Genomic DNA, 19,979 nt, shown 5'->3' with positions numbered 1-19,979 from the left:
GGAAACAGTCAGGCAGACAAAGATTCAAATATGGCTCCACCATTATAGCTTATGATTATTTGATCATCATTCAGAGCTCAATTAACCTACAAGCAGCATTTAGAAAGAAATAATGAAGAAATCACTTGATCCCTGAGGTCCTTGGGGGTCCGTGTGATCAAGCAAATCATCTGGACTTTACTTTCATATATTAAATCAAGTAGCTTTTTTTTTTTTAACTGTTTCTGGGCTATTTACCACTGTTTTCCAGAGTTCTAAGTATTTTAATGAACTTTTAGGAAAAGCATTTAAGTTGTTATTTGTCATAAGTGCTTTAGCATTCATCATACACAGAGTGATCACAAGAAAAAGTCACTGAACTACTTCTAAATGAATTAAAGTTTAAAAATGGAAAAAAGATAATGAAGTCATTTTAGCTGCATGGTTAGGGGAGAGGGTAAAGGATACTGAGAAAAAAATGTTGTTTGTTGCTTCTAACCAAACTACTCGTGCTTTAATTTATAAATTTATATTCTGTTAAACATGTGAATCAGACAGCAATTTATAATGGCATTTTTAAATTCGTGTGAATTAGAGTGCAATTTATAATGTAATGGCATTTTTAAGTTCTTGACAACTGGCATTTATATTTGTTTCGTGGCCTCTGTTTAGGAATAGTGAAAGTGTATAGGAATCCTCAATAATTGACAACACAATTTTAAAATAATACCAAGAACCACTATTGTAAGTGGAGTGTTTTTAGCAATGAATACAGAGCCCTGAAAAAACTTTTAAAAGTACAAAATGATATGGCCAGAATGTCAATCCATTAATTAGCCACCAATGAAACACCAGTTCCCAACCAAAAGGAAAGAGTAAAGTTTCTTCAAGGGTACCATAATTTTGCAAAAAGTTAATTCTTCAACTTCTTCCATAGACATTGATTTATATGCACAACCTATTTTCAAAGTTTTCAGGGATATTCACATTGAATGCATAAATGGGGAAGTTCTTGGGTAAGAAATAATTGTAGGAAATACATTAATTTTTAAATAAAAAGTTCAAGACCATCACCTGTGACTGTTCTAGTTCTGCTTTGTTTAATTTGATGCCAAGGATTTCTGCAGCAACTTTCTGAAAACACAGGAAGACCTACATAATAAAAATAAGTTCAAATTATTTTAAACAAGCATGCTTACCTTCAAGTAAATTAAACTTTTTTAAAAAAATTGATAAACAGCAGGATTTGCACAAATATGATGTATTAGAGGATTCAAAAAATAGCTTTATTTGTCATATATGGCAGCATACTAACATAATTTGAAAGATCAAACCATAATTTGAAAATCCATGCAGTTTACTGAGTCTAAACTTACAATTATCCCTTAAAAACATTTTTTTTTTTTTGGCCAGTCCTGGGCCTTGGACTCAGGGCCTGAGCACTGTCCCTGGCTTCCTTTTTGCTCAAGGCTAGCACTGTGCCACTTGAGCCACAGCGCCACTTCTGGCCGTTTTCTGTATATGTGGTGCTGGGGAATCGAACCTAGGGCCTCGTGTATCCGAGGCAGGCACTCTTGCCACTAGGCCATATCCCCAGCCCCAGCCTTAAAAACATTTTTAAACAAGGAAATTAGAGCTGCTTTAAAAAGCAAAACAACAATGAACATATCTACTAGCATAATGAATACCTAGAACTCCTGAAGAAAAGAAAATAATCTATATTACTCTGCTTTTCAACTACCAATATTCTGATGGTCTTCTGAGCTGGGTTTAGTCTGTTTTAAAAGGTCTTCATTTCCAACCCATCAACTACCTTTCTAGGCTTCTTTTCAATTTCAACAAACTCCCCATATTGCATGAGTGAAATAACTGTAGTACTCCACACTGTATTTTAATCCATTCAGGGTAAAGGAGCAATACACCGCATTCTAGTTAAAGAGAAACTTAAAAATACTTTTCTCTAAGCAGCACTCATACCTGGTAAGCTGATGCCAAGCATACTATGATTCCCAGGGCCCCTGTCCTGGCCCATATGGCAGTGTGACTTACTTTTGCCTCCTAAGTATCCTACTACAATACTCCTAGTCCTACTCATGACTGCTTACGGAGTAGTTATCAAAACTTTACTAATTGAATTTTGAATTTTTTTTTTTTTTTTTTTTTTTTTTTTGGCCAGTCCTGGGCCTTGGACTCAGGGCCTGAGCACTGTCCCTGGCTTCTTCCCGCTCAAGGCTAGCACTCCGCCACTTGAGCCACAGCGCCGCTTCTGGCCGTTTTCTGTATATGTGGTGCTGGGGAATCGAACCTAGGGCCTCGTGTATCCGAGGCAGGCACTCTTGCCACTAGGCTATATCCCCAGCCCCAGAATTTTGAATTTTAATCAAAAAGAAATGTTCATTCCTGAAAGGTTTGTTATTTTATCCCCCTCCCCCCAAAATGATATATTTAAGTTCAGTGATAGTTAAAGTTCAAGGACCTACAAAAAACTAGTGTGGTGGAGTGAAGAGAAATAAAGGAGGGTGAAAACTAGTAGAGCGAGGGAAGGGGTGACTGTAAAAAGAAATGTACTCCTTATCTGACTTACATGTAACCCTTCTGAACACCACTTTTACAGTAACAATTCTGAAAGGAAGAAGTATTTTTCAAATTTCTTATAAAATAGAAGAGAGAGTCATTAGTTAAGAGAAGGGAAGAAGATGTTCTGAACATCTGAGGAGAGACGCGAAGCTATGGAAGTCATTTGGGAAGGCATGAGACCAAGGGCCCAGCAACTATGACCTAACTACACCGCTGCCTTGAGGGCTCACTTGAGGTTGGTGACTATAAATTCAAACTGACATCTATAGCACACCTCTGTGTCTTCTGTGCTCATGTGTTTTGTTAGAGGTGCACTTGTAGAAAAGCACATGCTTGGTCTGCAGAAGAATTAAGATTTGGCTAGGTATATTTCACAGAGTGACAGAGGAAGAGAAAGAAAGGGAACTGAGGATGTACGCATGACAATCATTTTGCCTTACCATGAGATCTAAATTAGGAAGAGGACAAAATGAGAACATAGACCATTAGGGACTTCCAAAAAGATATTAGGAAGTCTTTTAGGGAATTTAAGAAAATGGTCGAACTGTCAAAAAATGTACTTGAAATTTTAACTATAATATTACGTTCAAAACTTAGAAACAACCTCCCTATCTAACAATAGGGACAAGACTAAACATATTTTTGAACATGTATTTAAAGGATTATTAGACCTACCTGGTAGTGAGAAATTTTCCCGCAGGTAAAAATGTTTTTAAAGTAAGACACAAAATTACTTATACATTATGATCTTACTTTTTATTTTGGGGATACCAGTGAGCCCTGGAATGTCACTGCCTTGGGTCACAAAACTGTTTCTACCACTTAAGAGCTGTGTCAGCGGGCCGGTTAGCTAACCTCCCTGAGATTCGTTTAGTCAATGGAGACAGTAAGCGATGGATGCCATCTGCTGCAGGCCACAGCGCTAACCGCTGGTGAGCACCAGGAAAGAGAGGCCATTGGGATCTCGTGAGGCTCAGTGGTCATCTCTGGATGTTGTAATTATCCATGTTTCCTCTGCCTTGTAATTCTCTGCATGTTTAACTTCCTTAAATTAAGAAAGTTTTACTATAACGATCAAAGAAATATAACCATAATAAATATATTACTCTAATCAAGATTCTTCATGTCTTCAATAAGAATGAATTTCTTCCAAAAGTTAAGAGAAACATTATTCCTAGGAATGTTATAAAATAAAAGTGAAACATCACTTATAGTATGTAATACTTGTTATTTTACTCACAGAGTCTCCTGTCTTGGCTGAGACAAAATGGCTACTAAAACCATTTTCTTGGCAATATCGGAGATGTTTCTCAGGTTTTACTGTTCTCATATGCTCCAAATCAACTAAAAAAGAGAAAATCCAATATTACAGTAAATAAAACATTCCTAACATGCTTAAATTTGACTTATTACTTTCTTATACTCCAGTTTAGACATTAGCTATGTAATTTTAACTTCTTTATTGTTCAATGTCCACATTTATAAACTATGAATAATTTTTTATATATATGTATACATACATATATGTATCTAATGGTTTTTTTTCAGAAACATTCCATGAATGATGAACGAAAGCCAGCACATAAATGCTCAAAAACTGAGTTATCAGACTGGGCACTACGGGGCATGCCTGTAGTTTCAACTGCTCAGACAGATGTCTGCAAGGTAGTGATTCAAGGCCAGCCTGGACAGAAAGTAAGCAAGACCAATCAGCTAACCAGTGTGGTAGGTCACATCTGTGATCCCAGCTATGTGGGAGACACAGGTAGGAAAGTCCCCACGTCTAAGGCCAATCCTGAGCAAAAAGGACAAGACTGTACCTAAAAATCAAGGAAAGCAATAAAGAGTTAAGGGCATGGCTAAAGTGGCAGAGAGCTTAGCAAGCATGAGGCCCTGAGTTCAAACACCAGTAACAAACAACAATACAAGATGGAGAGGATTTCCTCAGAAATACAGTAACATGTTATAAAATGTTAGGCTATCTTAGAGGTCTTTTAAAATATTTGTATAAACCTATGGGGGGAAAAAAACATCAATTTTACTAAGATGGGAAGAAGAATGCCAACTGAAAAAAATGTATACTTTTCAGATACATTAGAAGTTTTTCTAAATTTTATTGTCAAAGTGATGTACAGGGGGGTAACAGTTTCATACATAAAGCAGTGAGTATATTTCTTATCCAACTTGTTACCTCCTCCCTCATTTTCCTCCTACTTTCCTCCCTTCCCATTTACTCCCCCCCCACCATGAGTTACACAGTTGGTTTACAACATATAGTTTTTTTAAGTATTGCTGTTGCCTTGGTTCATCGTTTATCCTTTTTCTCTCCATTTTGACGTTCCCCTTCCCTTCCCTAGTTCCAATAAGCATATGTACAATGCCCAGGGTACCAAGATCAGTAACAGGGACATCAGAGTTGTAAAACCCTGGGGAAGAAAGACCAAAGAAAATGGCGTAGTTTCACATGGTAGGTTGAAAATAACAATGACAATGATAAGCCACTTTTTTCCATAACTTGGAGTTTGTTTCACTTAGCATCATCTTATGTGTTTATATGTACCAGCTATTGAGCTATTATGATCTTCTGCTAGGATTATCCTAGACATGTACTAGTTATTCCCAATGAGGGGGAAACCAGATAGTATTTTTTTTTTAATGAGAATCTGTAATAATGACAAGAGCTAGTACTGGCTTTCTGAAAACCAATTTGGAAATATGTGTTTGATCTTATTTTTTAGTCTGTGACCAAGTAACACACCTTGGAAGGGTTTAATGTGGATAAAACACAGGGATGTATAATAAGAATTATAAATTAAAATTTTTAGAGTTGTGTGTAGAATAAAAAATACTCAAACCAATAAAAATCTCTTGAAGTAGTTACACAGTTAAATTACAGTACAATTAAATAACACAATACTCTGGGAAGTAAAAGTAATAGACTTAAGCACTATTAAGTGAAACATGTAATCATACAAGATGTTAAACTTAGAGTAGAAAACTTTACATACAGTAAAACTGTAAGAATGTTATATGTGTAAGTATGCAATCCAATAAGTAAATAAATGACAGAGAAAAGTTATACAAATTTTTAAATTAAAATAGAAAGGAATCAAATTAAAAAACTGACAGCTTTTCTTTTGGTCTAGCATTTCAAGGATGTATATATAGTGGGCAGTCTAGAGAGGCTATGTCTCCCTCTGGGACACAGGATAGGTTTATTTATTGTCTGGTATAATAAAGGTGATATCTCCTTCCAGAGTAAAGATGATGGATTATATACAAGAAGTCCCATATGAGAAATAACTTTTTTCAACTTCTCAACTGTTTGTATTAAAGCAAATGTAAAAGAACCCTGGGCTGAATGTACCCACGGTCCTTCAATTATTCATTCACTGGTTCATTTAGAGAGGAAGCAGATCATAATAGTAAAGAACGCACTTCCCCAACAGAGTACAAGCAAGTGCTCCTTTCCTCTACATCCTCACCAGCACGGGTCCTTCCCCTTTCTCTGCCTCCTATAATTCTCCTCTCTCCTCTCTTCCAATGCTGGAAATTTAACTCAGAGCCTGGCTCTTGGTTAAGGGAGCACTCCAGCCATTGAAGCCATGCCCCTTGTTTTGAGATTGCTAATTTGCCCAGGCTTGTTAGCTTCTAGCTGTGATAGTCCTCAGATTATAGATATGCTTCTCCACATTGGGCCTAGTACTTGTTATCTCTTCTCTTAATAATAAAAATACATTGGATTCTTTAAAAATGCTGGGAGTAGGTTTCAGTGTGGGTGCACCACAAAAAAAGGGGGGGAGGGGACAGGTAATACATACATTAAATAGTTCAATTTAGCCATTCCACTACAGGTAAGTAGGTAGGTAGGAAAGTAGGTAGACAGATAAGTATCAAAACTATATGTGATATATATTATATGTTATATATATAATATTTATCAATTAAAATAACCTGTAAAATACTTTCTAATTAAAAAAAAAGGACTCTCCTGAGTACAACTTCCTAGCTTTGATTCCCTCAATTGTTACTTCATCTCTTTTTCTGTTTTCTCAGATACAAAATGTGGACAATAGCAGTACTGACCTCATAGATTGAACAAGTATTTACAAAGCAAATACAGCAATACACAGCACACAATAAGGCCCACATATGTGACAGGCTCTCAGAACAGCCAGTGCTGTCAGTTTGTCCACACATTCATCACCAACTATTTCTCTGGCATTTTTAAGTGTTAAATCCCAAGACACATGTGAAAATGTACTATTATGAAATGCTGAGACAAAAAGCTCTGTATAAGACAAGGTAATATAGGGGCAATGAGAAGAGAAATTTCTAAAACTGCTTGGGAGTGACAGAAAATGTGGTACTTCAAACAACTACGAAAGAAAGAGGAAAAATAATTCCAATGACCTTGAGAGTAGACAAGATATACACAGTCTACAAAGAGAATATGAACAAAAAGCATTGGAAAGGAACTGAGCTGGTGAGCTCAGCAAGGCCTAAGCAGGAAGGTTCTGTATAGCAGGCTAAACAGTTTATATGCACACAGGAAATCATCTATGAAGCTACATTTTTCACCATCTTATTTCACATATTCTGGTTAAAATTCTACTCAAATTTAGTTTTTCAAAGAGAAAAGGGCATCAGCTTTGATAATGATAACTTAATTCTCTTGACTAGGATTCTAATTATAATACTTTTTAAAACTTTAAATAGCTATTATTATTTTTGAAATTGAACTGTGATATCACTGGCTATGTTAGTACTTCAAGAATATTAGTGAATAGCAATAAATCATAAAATGAGCCTATAATCATTATAGAAGAATATCAGATATGCTTTGCCTTTGAAGCATTATATAAAATCCTTTACAAAGTACTTGTAGCTAAACATACCAGCTGTGAAGTTGTGTAATGTTTAAAAATGATCCATCAGGTTTAGCCCAAACATGACAAGTAAAATCCCTCAATAATGTATTAAATTTGATTTACATGAAACTTAAAATGTATATATTTTGACTTTTAAAACACATACACTAATGCTAATAAGCCAACTACATAACAATTTCATTTTTAAGTTCTATATACTTACTGTCATTCAGAATCCCTTCGGAATCTTCACTGAACCTACCTACACTATGTAAACTCATGAAAAATACTGTTAACTGGAATTATTTTTTAGGCTAAACATATGGCTGGGTGGTAGTAGCTCAGGCCTGTAATCCTAGCTACTCAGAGGTTGAGATCTAAGGATCGCAGTTGAAGCCAGCCAGGGCAGGAAAATCCCTGAGACTCTTATCTCCAATTAATCAGAAAAGAAGAAGGAGAAAGAGGAGGGGGAAGATGAGAGGGAGAAGCAGGGGGAGGAGGAGAAGGAGAAAGAGGAGGAGGAAGAGGAGGAGGAGGAGCAGTAGCAGCAGAGCTATGCTCAAGTGCTAGCTTGCCTTAAGCAAAACAAGCTCAGGGAACAGTGCTCTAAGCCCTGCGTTCAAGCCCCAGAACTGGTATTAAAAAAAGAACTCAACATATAAAATGTATATAATCACAGATACCAATCTAAGTTACTGTAAACTTTCTAAAACACATCACCATAATCACAATATCATTTTATAGTAGCTTGAGGCTTACAATAAACCTATTTTCCAAGTATTTCTATCTCAATATGTTATAAAAACATACTCTATAAAGTATGAGACTATTCACACCCATCAGAATGTTATTTCATGTTTCTAAAAAAGGAAAGTAGATGATGTTAATTAATTATATAATTAATGTCTATTCCTTATCCATGGGAAGAAAACATTAAGAATATTAACCATCTTGCTCCTCAGCCTATATATAACAGCAGGAACTAAAATTCTTAGTGAAATGTTTGTAACTCAAAAGAAGTAAAAGCAAAATATAAATACAGCACTTGTCCAGATTTTCACAGTAATTTTTAGGTTATCAAGGAAACATCTAGAGTGTTGATCTGGTTATACTCAATTCAAACAAACCACTTGTCACATTAACTACCTCCAGGAAGTTACTCCAAACACAAAATAAACTGTTTATGCCCCTACTCAGATAGATAACATGACAGATTGTTATTAGTTGAAGACAGATGAAATACATTAATTTGATTGTGAGCATGTGTTTAATTTTACCCTGCCATGTACACTCTCTAATGCTGTCTTTCTGTGATGACATAGTAAATCATGCCATATTAGAAGAATTGCTAATGTAAGAAAATTTAAAAATTACCAAGACTTGACACTGACTTTGCAGATTGCTAAACCAACTCTTACAAAACTAAATGCCTAAATATCACTGCATTTCACAAAGGAAAAAAGTTGTCATTAAAGGAGTTATTTTAATTTCTAGTATACACTTAGAGACTTCTGGGAAGTTTCATATTTTCCCTACATGCCAGTTTCCACATTTCTTTATGAAATGTCTCTTCCCTCCTCTTCCTACCTTCTGCTGGGTTTAAGTTTTCATCTCATTAATCTGTTCAAGGAACTTCAATAAGGACACAACATGTAAGTTCCAAACATTCCTCTTAGGATTTTCCTTTAAAATGTTTTATGATGTTTTTGAGAAACAGAAATTAATATCTTATGAAATCAAATACACTTGTGTAAGTGTAGTATTGTTTCAGTTATGCTTATTAGCTTTCATGTCATATGCAGCCAAAACAAATGAATGTAAAAAGGCACTCACAAAGTACTTGTTAAGTTCAGAAAAGTGTTTTTAAGTTTTTAAAACAAATTCAAAAATTGTCTAAAATAATATTTATTCCTTCATTTTGACAGGAATACAACACAGTAGTGGGAATCAATAGTTTCACAACATGGTAACAATAAATTTCAAGCAGGTTAAAATACAAAAGAAGATCATAAATGATTGCATTTATATGAAATTCTAAAACGGTATACAACTAAGTAATACTAGAGGAAGCATACACAGGTTGTGAAAGCAAAAAGAAAACAAAGGAAAGGTCAGGACAAAGGATAAAGTTACCTCAGGGAGAAGAGACTAGATAAAGGAAGGCAACAGAACAGAGCTTCTGGAGCTGGTACTTTCTATTTTCTGACCTGGGAATACTTCTTCAAAGTATACTCATTTTGACATTTTTCCCTATGTGTGTTTTATTACATTAAAATTTTCTCCTAAAATTATGATAATATATGACATTCTTCTCTTAAAATCTAATTTTTCATATGGCCATAAGAAAAGGTCACTGTTGCAAAAAAAAAAATTAACTTTCATCATTTTCCTGAGGACTACTATTAATCCTCCACTGACACTCTTTTGACCTACCTATACAGATCATGAACTTGAATTTTTCTTTCAATTGTTTGTTATCGGGCACTAAAACATCCTCATCTGTTCATTTCTTTGCTACTAAAAGTGCTTCCAGATTGGCCTAATCCATTTGTATTGTGTTCACATATGTATAGTGGAATACAAATCCATACTATGCCCTAAGGTTTCTGAGCACACAGTAACTAATAATGCTCCTGCTCCTAGTAGAGTTACCAATAGCAACCAGATCCAAGAGGAGAGGGAAAAAGGAGTATGTAAGAATCCTATTAGCTTGTTTAGTGCTGTTAGTTATTTAAATCCTTCTGGTGACAATGCATAGCACTTTAGTAATATCTTTTATATTTGTGGATGACTACAATTTTGCTGCTGTGTGTAACATTCATGTATAAATCATGAAACTTAGTATTCATCCATAAACCAAAGCTTAAAGAACTATAAAATTAATCATCTTTTCCCCCTATTTTAGTTCCTGTGCTGAGCGCACTTCCCATAGGAACTAATGCCAAGCAATTTCCCATCAGCATAAGTTTATTAGAAAAGTTTTATGTAATAGGTAGATACAATTAGGCCCAAATTCACTTATACTACTCATACACAGGCTTGCACACACATAAAAGTGCTGTCTTTCCTAGAGATTAGTGCACCCTGGCATCTTTTTTTTTTCATTCTTTATTGTCAAAGTGATGTACAGAGGGGTTAGTTTCTTATGTAAGGCAATGAGTACATTGCTTATCCAACTTGTTACCTCCTCCCTTGAAACAGAAGTTACAGTAAATTGACTTGCTTACAAAATTATAGCCTTCAAATTACACTTGTCTCATATTTTCCAGTTACCAACAATAACTGTATATTAGATCTACTAGGAAAGGGGAAATGATAGAACATACTTTAAAATAAAAACAAAAACTAAAGAAAAATAAAATGTCTTCAATACCAATAGAATCAAGAGGCAGTATAGTTAAAAGCTGCTTTGTTGAATGGCAACTCCTTTGTACGGCTCCTTAAAATATTTAAAAATATATCTTGAAAAAATAACAAACACAAAGCACTACACTGTTCTATAAGTACTTTATATATTTAATCATTTACTACAACCATCATTTGCCCATTGAGAAAACAGAGGTGCAGAGAACACAAAAGACAACATAAACCCACAAATCTAGTAAATCATGGAGCCCAGAACTCAGTGTTGCTGCAGAGACTTCTTGTTTGTTTGTTTTGGTGGTACTACAGTCTGGATTCAGGGCCTTAAACTTGATATAGGTAGGCACCCTACCACCTGATCTATATCCTAATCCTTTCTGCTTCCGTTATTCTTCAAATAGGATTAAGGTTGTACTGACCACTGTACCATTGCTCACATTAACTCCTCTGCAGAAAGAAAGAGAAAGAAAGAGAGAAAGAGAGAAAGAGAGAAAGAAAGAAAGAAAGAAAGAAAGAAAGAAAGAAAGAAAGAAAGAAAGAGAGAAAGAAAGAAAGAGAAAAAGAAAAAGAGAGAGAAAGAGGGAGGAGGAGGAGGGAGGGAGGGAGGGAGGGAGGGAGGGAGGGAGGGAGGGAGGGAGGGAGCAACTCACTATAGTAGTTACGATTCAAACTCCTTAAAATATTTTTTCTGTTTCTCAGCTCTTCCTGCCATGTACCCTATGGTCCAGCTGTGATAAAATATTGAAAGTTCCTCTTACATTACAAACTATTTCCCAACTCCTGAAGCTGAAGATTTATTCATTCTTGTATTTCTTTCTAAGCTGCTCTTTCTCACTCCTCCTTTGTGTTTGTTTGTTTTGTGCTAGTACCAAGCCTGGTCAGTGACACTTTGCTCAAAGCTGGCACTCTACCTCAGCTCCATCGTTGGCTTGGATTAAAGAGTCTCACAGACTTTCCTGCTTTGAACAACCACGGGAACAGTCACGGGAGTCCGTGACTAGTGAGATCATCAGATAATCAGACCTCAATCTTCCAAGCAGCTAGGATTACGGATGTGAACCACTCGTGTCCAACCTCACGTCTCTTACCACATACTCCTGCACATCCCTTAAAATTCAATTTGTTGTCTCTGTTAAATCTTCCCTAAGTATATTCTCTATAAAGCCCCTTTTGCCAAAAGTTCATCACTCATAGACAATACTATCACAGTGGCTCTCCAATACTGTGCTTGGTACACAGAAGATCGAATGTATATACTAAACTCATAAACTGCTCTTTTGAATGGTAACTCTTTTGTACACCTACTTAAAGATGATAAAAACAAGTAAAATAAAATAAAAACCTTGAATGTGTCCAATTGTTTATAATACATAGCAGCCAAATTCTAACAGCTAACTATACATTTGAAATAATAAAAATACAATTTGATCAAATTAATCTTAGAAAGAATTCCAATAAACCTATAGTCATTTTAGTTACAAAACATCCTTAGATTTTAATAATTCACTGTAAAGTAACCAACTGAGAAGATGATGCTAGACTAATTCATCAATAAGCCAAGAACCAAGTAAAAAATAAGACAATTGTCTAAAAAAGATTTTCTCTAAAAAAAGAAGTAATGGATCTACTTAAGAGAAGCACAGAGATAATTCCAAATAGAAAAATCTTCTCTGGGATGACGTAAGACTAAAAACAAAACTTAATAAATTTTCACAATTTAAAAAAAACAAACAGAATGGAAATCACTAAACTTCAATACATAAAAAAAGAAATCTTTTAAACAAATCAGGAATTTTAATTTCAAACCTTAAAAATATTCTTCACTGCAAAGCATTCAGTTCATGGGAACAATACATTAGCATATCAAATTATAACTATGGATATAAATGGCAGTGGTGGGAAGAAGTTGGAAAAAGGAAGAAAACAAAATTATACCAACCATCTTTGGTATTCAGTTCTGAACCAAAAAAGATTTCTGCCCCTCGGGATGTAAAATAGTAAGTTCGGTTGATAAATTTTATCAAGATAACCTGTTTCTTGCTCATTTTCAGATACTTGTATTTGACTAGTTACCTTCAAAAACAATATGCTTTTTAGTTAACCTGAAATCATAGAAAATTCTGAAATAGATTTGAGATTTCCTCTTTCTTTTTAAGCTCCACATTCAGGTATTCATTTTCCAAAGATTCAGTCTTTTTGTGCCAAGTATCTCTGTTAACAAGAATTTAAATTCATAATTAGAAAGTAACTGCCCTGTGCATAAAGACTGAAAATGTCTGATTTAGAAAACACACAGCCAAAATCTCACTCCAAGAATAACTGACTTAAAACCAGCCGTTGGTACCTTAACTGGGATATACTGCTAAATGATACATTCTAACTTTGAAAAAAATTCAAGTGTTTTTAAGGCAAAACCCCAGAAATATATCTTATGGATGTGATTACGAGTTATGAAACTAAAAAATACACAAATGAATTCATACCTAAAATAAGCAAAAGGGGGGGCGCTGGTGGCTCACACCTGTAATCCTAGTTTCTCAAGAAGATGAGATCTGATGATAGAGGTTCAAAGCTAGGCTGGACAAAAAAAATCTATGAGACTCTATCATCTATTAACCAGCAAAAAAAAAAAAAAAAAAGCCAGACTGGGAGGTGTGGTGGTAGAGGGCTACCTAAGAGCACATAAAAAAATATAAGTGAGAAGTAAACAGTAAAGATGGTAAGGTGATTTTAAAGGGACTCAGGAGGTTGAGATGTGAGGATCACAGTTCAAAAACAGCCCAGACAGAAAAGTCCTGAAACACTTATCTCCAATTAACCACTCAAAAACCAGAAGTAGAGCTCTGGCACAAATGGTAGAGCACTAGCCTTGAGCACAAATAGGCTCAGGGACAGCACCCAGACCCTGAGTTCAAGCTTCACAACCGACAAAAAATAAAATAAATAAAGTGACTGACAGAGGAAAAAATGGGAAGTTTCCCTCAACTCTAAATTTAACAGTGAGTTTTCCTAAAATGTACCTGGAAGAAAATCACACCTTTGGGAAAAAAGGGGGGAGGGGTGACACTTCCTTTGTCACACAGGATGACAAGGCTAGAACCGAGACTCTTAAGCATTTGTAAGAGTTCTAGGAATTAAAATTCGGCCAGAAAGGTGAATATGTGGAGTAATTCTAACACTTGGGAGGCTGAGGAGGGAGTATATAAGCTTGAGGTCAGCTTGAGCCCTATAGCAAAATTCTTGTCTCTACAACAGAAAAAAACAAAAAGAAAAAACACAAAATTTAATCCCTATCAGCCAAAAAAAGTTTTATGAACCCTGTCCATTATGTGAAGAATCAAAAAATTTTACATAGCCACAAGAAAGCAAACATTCTCATTCTCAGATGAATGAGAATTAATTTAGTAAGGCTGTCATAACAAAGTATCCCCAATTGAATGGCTGAAGAGAATAAAAATGTATTCTCATGTAGTTTCAGAGACCAGAATTTAGACATCAAGGGGCTGGTAGGGCCATAGGGAAGGTCCTTCCTTGCCTCTACCTACTTAATGTGTGTTTACCAGCAAGCCTTGCATTCCCTGCAAGTGTTAGCTGCAACACTCCAACCTCTGGCTCATCTTCTCAGATATCTCCAACTGTTAAGAGCCTATCCTCATCAACTGTGAATTCAACTTAACCTGGTGCTAACAGTAAAGACCCTGCTCCCAGATATCACATTAACAAGAATGGGAGGTTAGGGTTTCAGCAGACATGTCAGTGTCAGAATTCAACCTCCAATAAAACACGTGTGTCCTATCTCATTGAGAAACTAGGAAGTTGAGACCTTCCATTCACCTTTTGTATGTAGGTCTGGTATAATCTACACACAAAACATAGTATATACTGGTGATGAATAAAATGATCCATTGTAAGGAAAGCCACTCCCTGTGTGTACACTCCTATCTTCTCTCAACTACTCAATGGCCTCATTCTGGCAATTCTAACCTCCCTCTCCCTTCATCATCAGTTTTATTCACTCTACTACTTCATTACTACCAGCAAGCAAATTTCTCCCACAAGAGAAAACAACTTTTAAACTCTTGGAACATAGCCATGTTCTCCTTCCATTTCTCTGCTTACTTTTATAGTTAAGTCTCAAAACCATTCACTTACAGTTTCAAATCTGGCTTTTTTTTTTAACTTCCTCTTTCTCTTCTACTTTCTTTTGTCCTTCTTCTATTCCTTTCCCTTTTCTTTCCTTCCTTCTTTCTTTTTTGATGTGTGTGCATGTGCTGAGATGTAACCCATGGAGTTGAACAGGCTAAGCCAATCTAACTTTAGTGTTAGTCACATCACCAAAATTACTCAAATGAAGTCCAATAGTAAAATTTGATCTGCTAATTTACCCTAGTCCTAATTAATCTCTATTACAAATTTCAAATTTTTAAAAATGACAAATAGCATTTTCCCTTAATGATTGTAGTTTTATAGCATGTTCCACCACTTTAATATGGTTTACTATATAGAGGAAGGCCTTTCATACCACTTAGCTTCAGATATGGGCTTACTTATTAACTTTCAGACTATCATAAAGTATTTACCCTTTCTGTATTTCACTTTTCCCATTTGTATAATGATACTAAAGATAGTATCTGCTTTATAAGAAGGCTGTTGTAAAAATTATATATAAAACCCTTAGAATCATGCCTGTTATATAATACTGCTATGTGTTAGCTGTTGTTATTGTCGTTGCAATTTTATCTTCAAACCTTGTCTTCTACTTACAGGAAATAAGCAGAGAATCTGATAAATACTTTTTTTTTTTAAGAGCTTTTTCTACGAGTTGAGGATGAAACCTCAGGCATGCTAGATAAATGCTCTACCACTGTAACACCAACCTATACATATATATTTTTTTCTCCTATGAAGATTCAAATATCACAAGCTGAAAAGTCTTTGGAATATCTTTTTGAACTATATAATGATTACAATGTGGGCTACACTTAACTTTTAGAAACAAAACCTCCTTTTACAGTTTAAAAGCATAGTTTCTGAAAAATGGTTGAAATTCAATTGATAGGCATAAAGCAATTTTTGATACTCAATTGCAATTGTGAAAGCTGTCGTACTATTGCTGTGAATTTTCATCTCAAGTTTATTTTGCTATGTAGACATGTGTCTAATAAAAAAAAGATGCTGCATAAACCATCATTTGAGTTTGAATGTGCTTCTGTTTTAGGCTGAGGCATAAATGTTATTTCTGGCTGTGTCCTTCATATTTAGTTCCTCTTACAACAAATGGAAAGCTCTTAATTGTACCTAAGGGAATAGTTAATCCACAGTGGACATATGGTGGACAAAAGCTAAGTATAGTAAATGAAATAAAATTATAAATGGTAAATATGTGAATGCCTACAAAATCTGGCAGCTATGAAAGATAAAATATTTGAGATTGATACATTTTTTGTGAAGCGTAATTATTTTTGGCATGTTGATAACATATATATGCAAAACAATTTTTGATTAAAAGATGTGACCTTAAGTTACATTTGAAACATAACTTTTTTTTTTTTTTAACTATAGTCAAGGTTCCAAATGTGACTCTGAGGCCAACAATAGAAACTGATGATCTCACATTTGTGGAAAGTGACTGCTCTTTTGATTGGGGGCAGTTAATTAGCATTAACCCAGAACGGCTCTTGGGCTTTATGGATTTGAACATTATATATGGTTGCACTGCTCCAGCAAAAGGTTAAGTATTAATGGAAAATGGTCACAGCCCTTTTACTTAAAGAAAACATGTTACTTGTAAGTTTTCTTTTGATTTTACTTTTACAGTTACATTGAATGTCTTCATTCATTTAGCCATCCATAAAGCAAATATTGTTGCACATGCAATGGATAATAAGTCTTTTTAAGACTACTTGTGTGGTATGTCACAGACCATTAACTACAAGTAACCACCTGACTTGAGGGGAGCCTGGAAGCATCATTATAGTGAAGTAAGCTTTTATTTAGGTATCACTGCAACATACTGATTTATAGAAATGTCAGACTGCTACTGTGAAAATATGCTCTCCTTATCATTTAGGGAATGGTAGAGATTAACTGCTGTAGACTATAAAAGAGATATATTGCTAACAATGGAAAAGTAAGAATACTATTGTGGTCCGCATTTTGTCCAGTGATTACTTTTAAAGAATTATTACATAATCCATTAAGCTAAATTAGGCAATTTTTTAGAATGCTTTCTATACATGCAGTAAAAGCATATTCTAAGTTCTTCATCACTTAAAATATCTTTAAGCAGTACAGAAAAAGAATACCAAACACAAGCTGCTGGGCAGTGATGGCTCGTGCCTATAACCCAAGCTACTTAGGAGGCTGAGATCTGAGGATTGCAGTTCAAAGCCAGCCCTGGTAGGACAGTCCATGAGACTCTTACCTCCAATTAACCCCCAGAAAACTGAAATGGCTCTGCGGTTCAAAGTGATAGAGAGCTAGCCTTAAGCAAAAAAGAGCTGAGGGACAGAGCCCAGGCCTAGAGTTCAAGCCCCATGACTAGGAAAACACACTTACATACCACCAATGCATAAAGCACTAAGTTTTGTGCGTACATAAACATACTTCATGATTCTTGCCTTCAGAAAACTCAGACCAACTGAGGAAGTGTTATAATGTGACAAACAAGTTTATACTAGTTTAGAAAATAGATCCAGAGTCCTTTTACACATTTTTATCTCCAAAGAACTCATTCTAGAGTTTCCATTTGGTTATTTTGGTGTTTTGTTTCCAGGTTACTAGCACATAAGAAAACCTACATAAATGAAAAATATTACAGTCTATGTTATTTTGCTAGGACACCATAGCAAAGTACAATAGATTAGGTGGATTAAGAAACAAAAATGTGGGCTGGGGATATAGCCTAGTGGCAAGAGTGCCTGCCTCGGATACACGAGGCCCTAGGTTCGATTCCCCAGCACCACATATACAGAAAACGGCCAGAAGCGGCACTGTGGCTCAAGTGGCGGAGTGCTAGCCTTGAGCGGGAAGAAGCCAGGGACAGTGCTCAGGCCCTGAGTCCAAGGCCCAGGACTGGCCAAAAAAAAAAAAAAAAAAGAAACAAAAATGTATTTGCAGTTCCAAGATCCATGTTCCAGTAGTGGGGTTGGTTTCCTTCTGAGGCCTCTCTGGCTTTGTAGATGACTGGCTTCTGCCTTTGTTCTCATGTTGTCTTTCTACTGTGCATATCTGTGTCATAATCTCTTACAAGGACAAGATCATAATGGTTGGGCTACCCCTTCAAATGACTTCATTTTACCCTAATCACCTCTTTAAAGCCCCATCTTCAAACACATTCACCTTTAAAAGTACTAGGTGTAAGGATGTCAACAATGTCAACATATGAACTGGGGTGGGGGAAGTGTGTGTAACTGAAGTCAGATCTTAACAGAGCCATTGTAATTTTAATGTATTATAAATAAATCTCCCTAGGTACTGGTGGATTATGCCTGTATTCCTAGCTACTCAGGAGGCTGGGCAGGAAAATCCATGAGACACTCTTGTCTAATTAACCACCAAAAAAAACTGGAAGTGGAACTATGGCTCAAAGTGGCGCTAGCCTTGAGTTCAAGCCCCATGACAAAAAGAGAGAACGGGAGGAAGGGAGGGAGGCGGGGAGGGATCTCAAGAAACAATAGAATACATGTTCTAACTTACTATTTACTAACAAGGGAAACCAAATTTAGAGTCCTTTGAAAACATGAAAATAAAATTTTTACCTAAACTTTAAATATTTATCACATAGAAATAAGAACTTAATGTGATTAGTCAGATTAAATAGTTAAGTACCTTTTTTCTATCAGTAAAATAAAATGAAAATAGCACGCAAATTAAGAATACATCTAAACAATAGTGCCTCCCTCTTAGAAAGAAAAAAAAAAAAAAGCTAAAAGGTGAATGTGTGACTCACAGATATACTTCATATGATGTTTAAAAGAAGATTTTATATTCCAGTAAATCTACCCCCCTCCTTTTCTTTTACTGAATTATTGTAGGTTTAATTACAAAATCTTGGTTAGTTTAGTTCTTCTTGAAATAATGTTTTTCTTCTAACACTATTTTTTCAAATCTGATAAAAAAAACACAAGAAATGTCATTTTTAAATCATTTTTGAAAGATAACAGCATAAAGTTACTGCTGAAGAAGCAATTGGGCACATAAAAATGTAGCAGTATTTTTAATTATCTTTAAGGAGTTGGGGCTTCAGTACAACATATCAGTTCATGAGTACAATGGATCTTGATCAATGTTGCCCCTTTCAGCATTCTCCCCCACTTCTCCCAGCTCCACCCATCCCGCAATTTTCCTAGTTGTTTTTCCATATGTTCACAGACTGTTCACCCTCTCTTCTTGTCTACTCCCCTCCCTCCACACGGACTCCTCAGTTTCCAGCTTCTTGGTATTCACTTTAAGGCAGTTGTTCAAAGGAGTGACACCACTGTAATTTTCCCTTGCGTATACCATACTTTGGATAACGTGTTTGCGTGTGTCTGTCTAGGCATATGATCTTGTATACAATTACATTTATATTTAGAAATTAGACCTTTCACATGTGAGAGGAAACTTGTATCCTTTGTCTCTCTAGGCCTGACAATTCACTTAACATATATTTTTTTCCAGGTCCACCCAATTTTTAATAAAAAGTTAACTTAAATTAGTATTATTATAATCTGTAGACTTCTTATAGTCAACCATTTTCATAACTTTTTTCTTGTTGATCAAGCAGATTGTCCTAGAGAAATTTTTCAGATACAACAGGCAGTCAGGTCATACTTGATATGTTTGATCAGTTGTCTTCTGTACGACAAATAATAGTAATAAACTGAGAATATGATGTTAACTTGTATTATTATATGCTTCCTAAACAGAAAGAAAAAAGCTAGACACAGTGAATGGCTCAAATCTGTACTTCCAGCTACCTGGAAGATGGAAATCAAGGAATCGTGGTTGGAGGCCAGCAGAACATAAAATTTGTGAGACTTTATCTACCACAGTGGTTAGTGCTATTCCAAGCTACAGGGAAAGTACAATGGCTAGGCACAGTGGTGCACGCCTGCCATCCTAGTCACACAGGGAGGGGCAAGTAAGAGAATCACAATCCAGGCTGGACTCAGGCATAAAGCAAAAGCCTTATCTCAAAAATAACCA

General features: G+C 35.5%; 1 protein-coding gene across 1 annotated transcript in view; it reads right to left on the bottom strand.

The window, feature by feature from the left end:
* Rab28 (RAB28, member RAS oncogene family) overlaps positions 1-19,979 on the bottom strand; it is a 58,866-nt gene that overhangs the window by 7,861 nt on the left and 31,026 nt on the right. Inside the window, exons 6-7 of the mRNA XM_048364131.1 lie at positions 3,797-3,900; positions 1,054-1,131 (exon numbers count right to left, since the gene is read on the bottom strand). Coding sequence (XP_048220088.1) covers positions 1,054-1,131; positions 3,797-3,900 — 182 coding nt within the window. The remainder of the gene's footprint in view (positions 1-1,053; positions 1,132-3,796; positions 3,901-19,979) is intronic.

Source organism: Perognathus longimembris, chromosome 16 (assembly GCF_023159225.1).
Source record: "Perognathus longimembris pacificus isolate PPM17 chromosome 16, ASM2315922v1, whole genome shotgun sequence".
Classification (NCBI taxonomy): Eukaryota; Metazoa; Chordata; class Mammalia; order Rodentia; family Heteromyidae; genus Perognathus; species Perognathus longimembris.
Note: the sequence above shows the minus strand (reverse complement) of the source record. Positions and strands in the feature narration are given on the sequence as shown.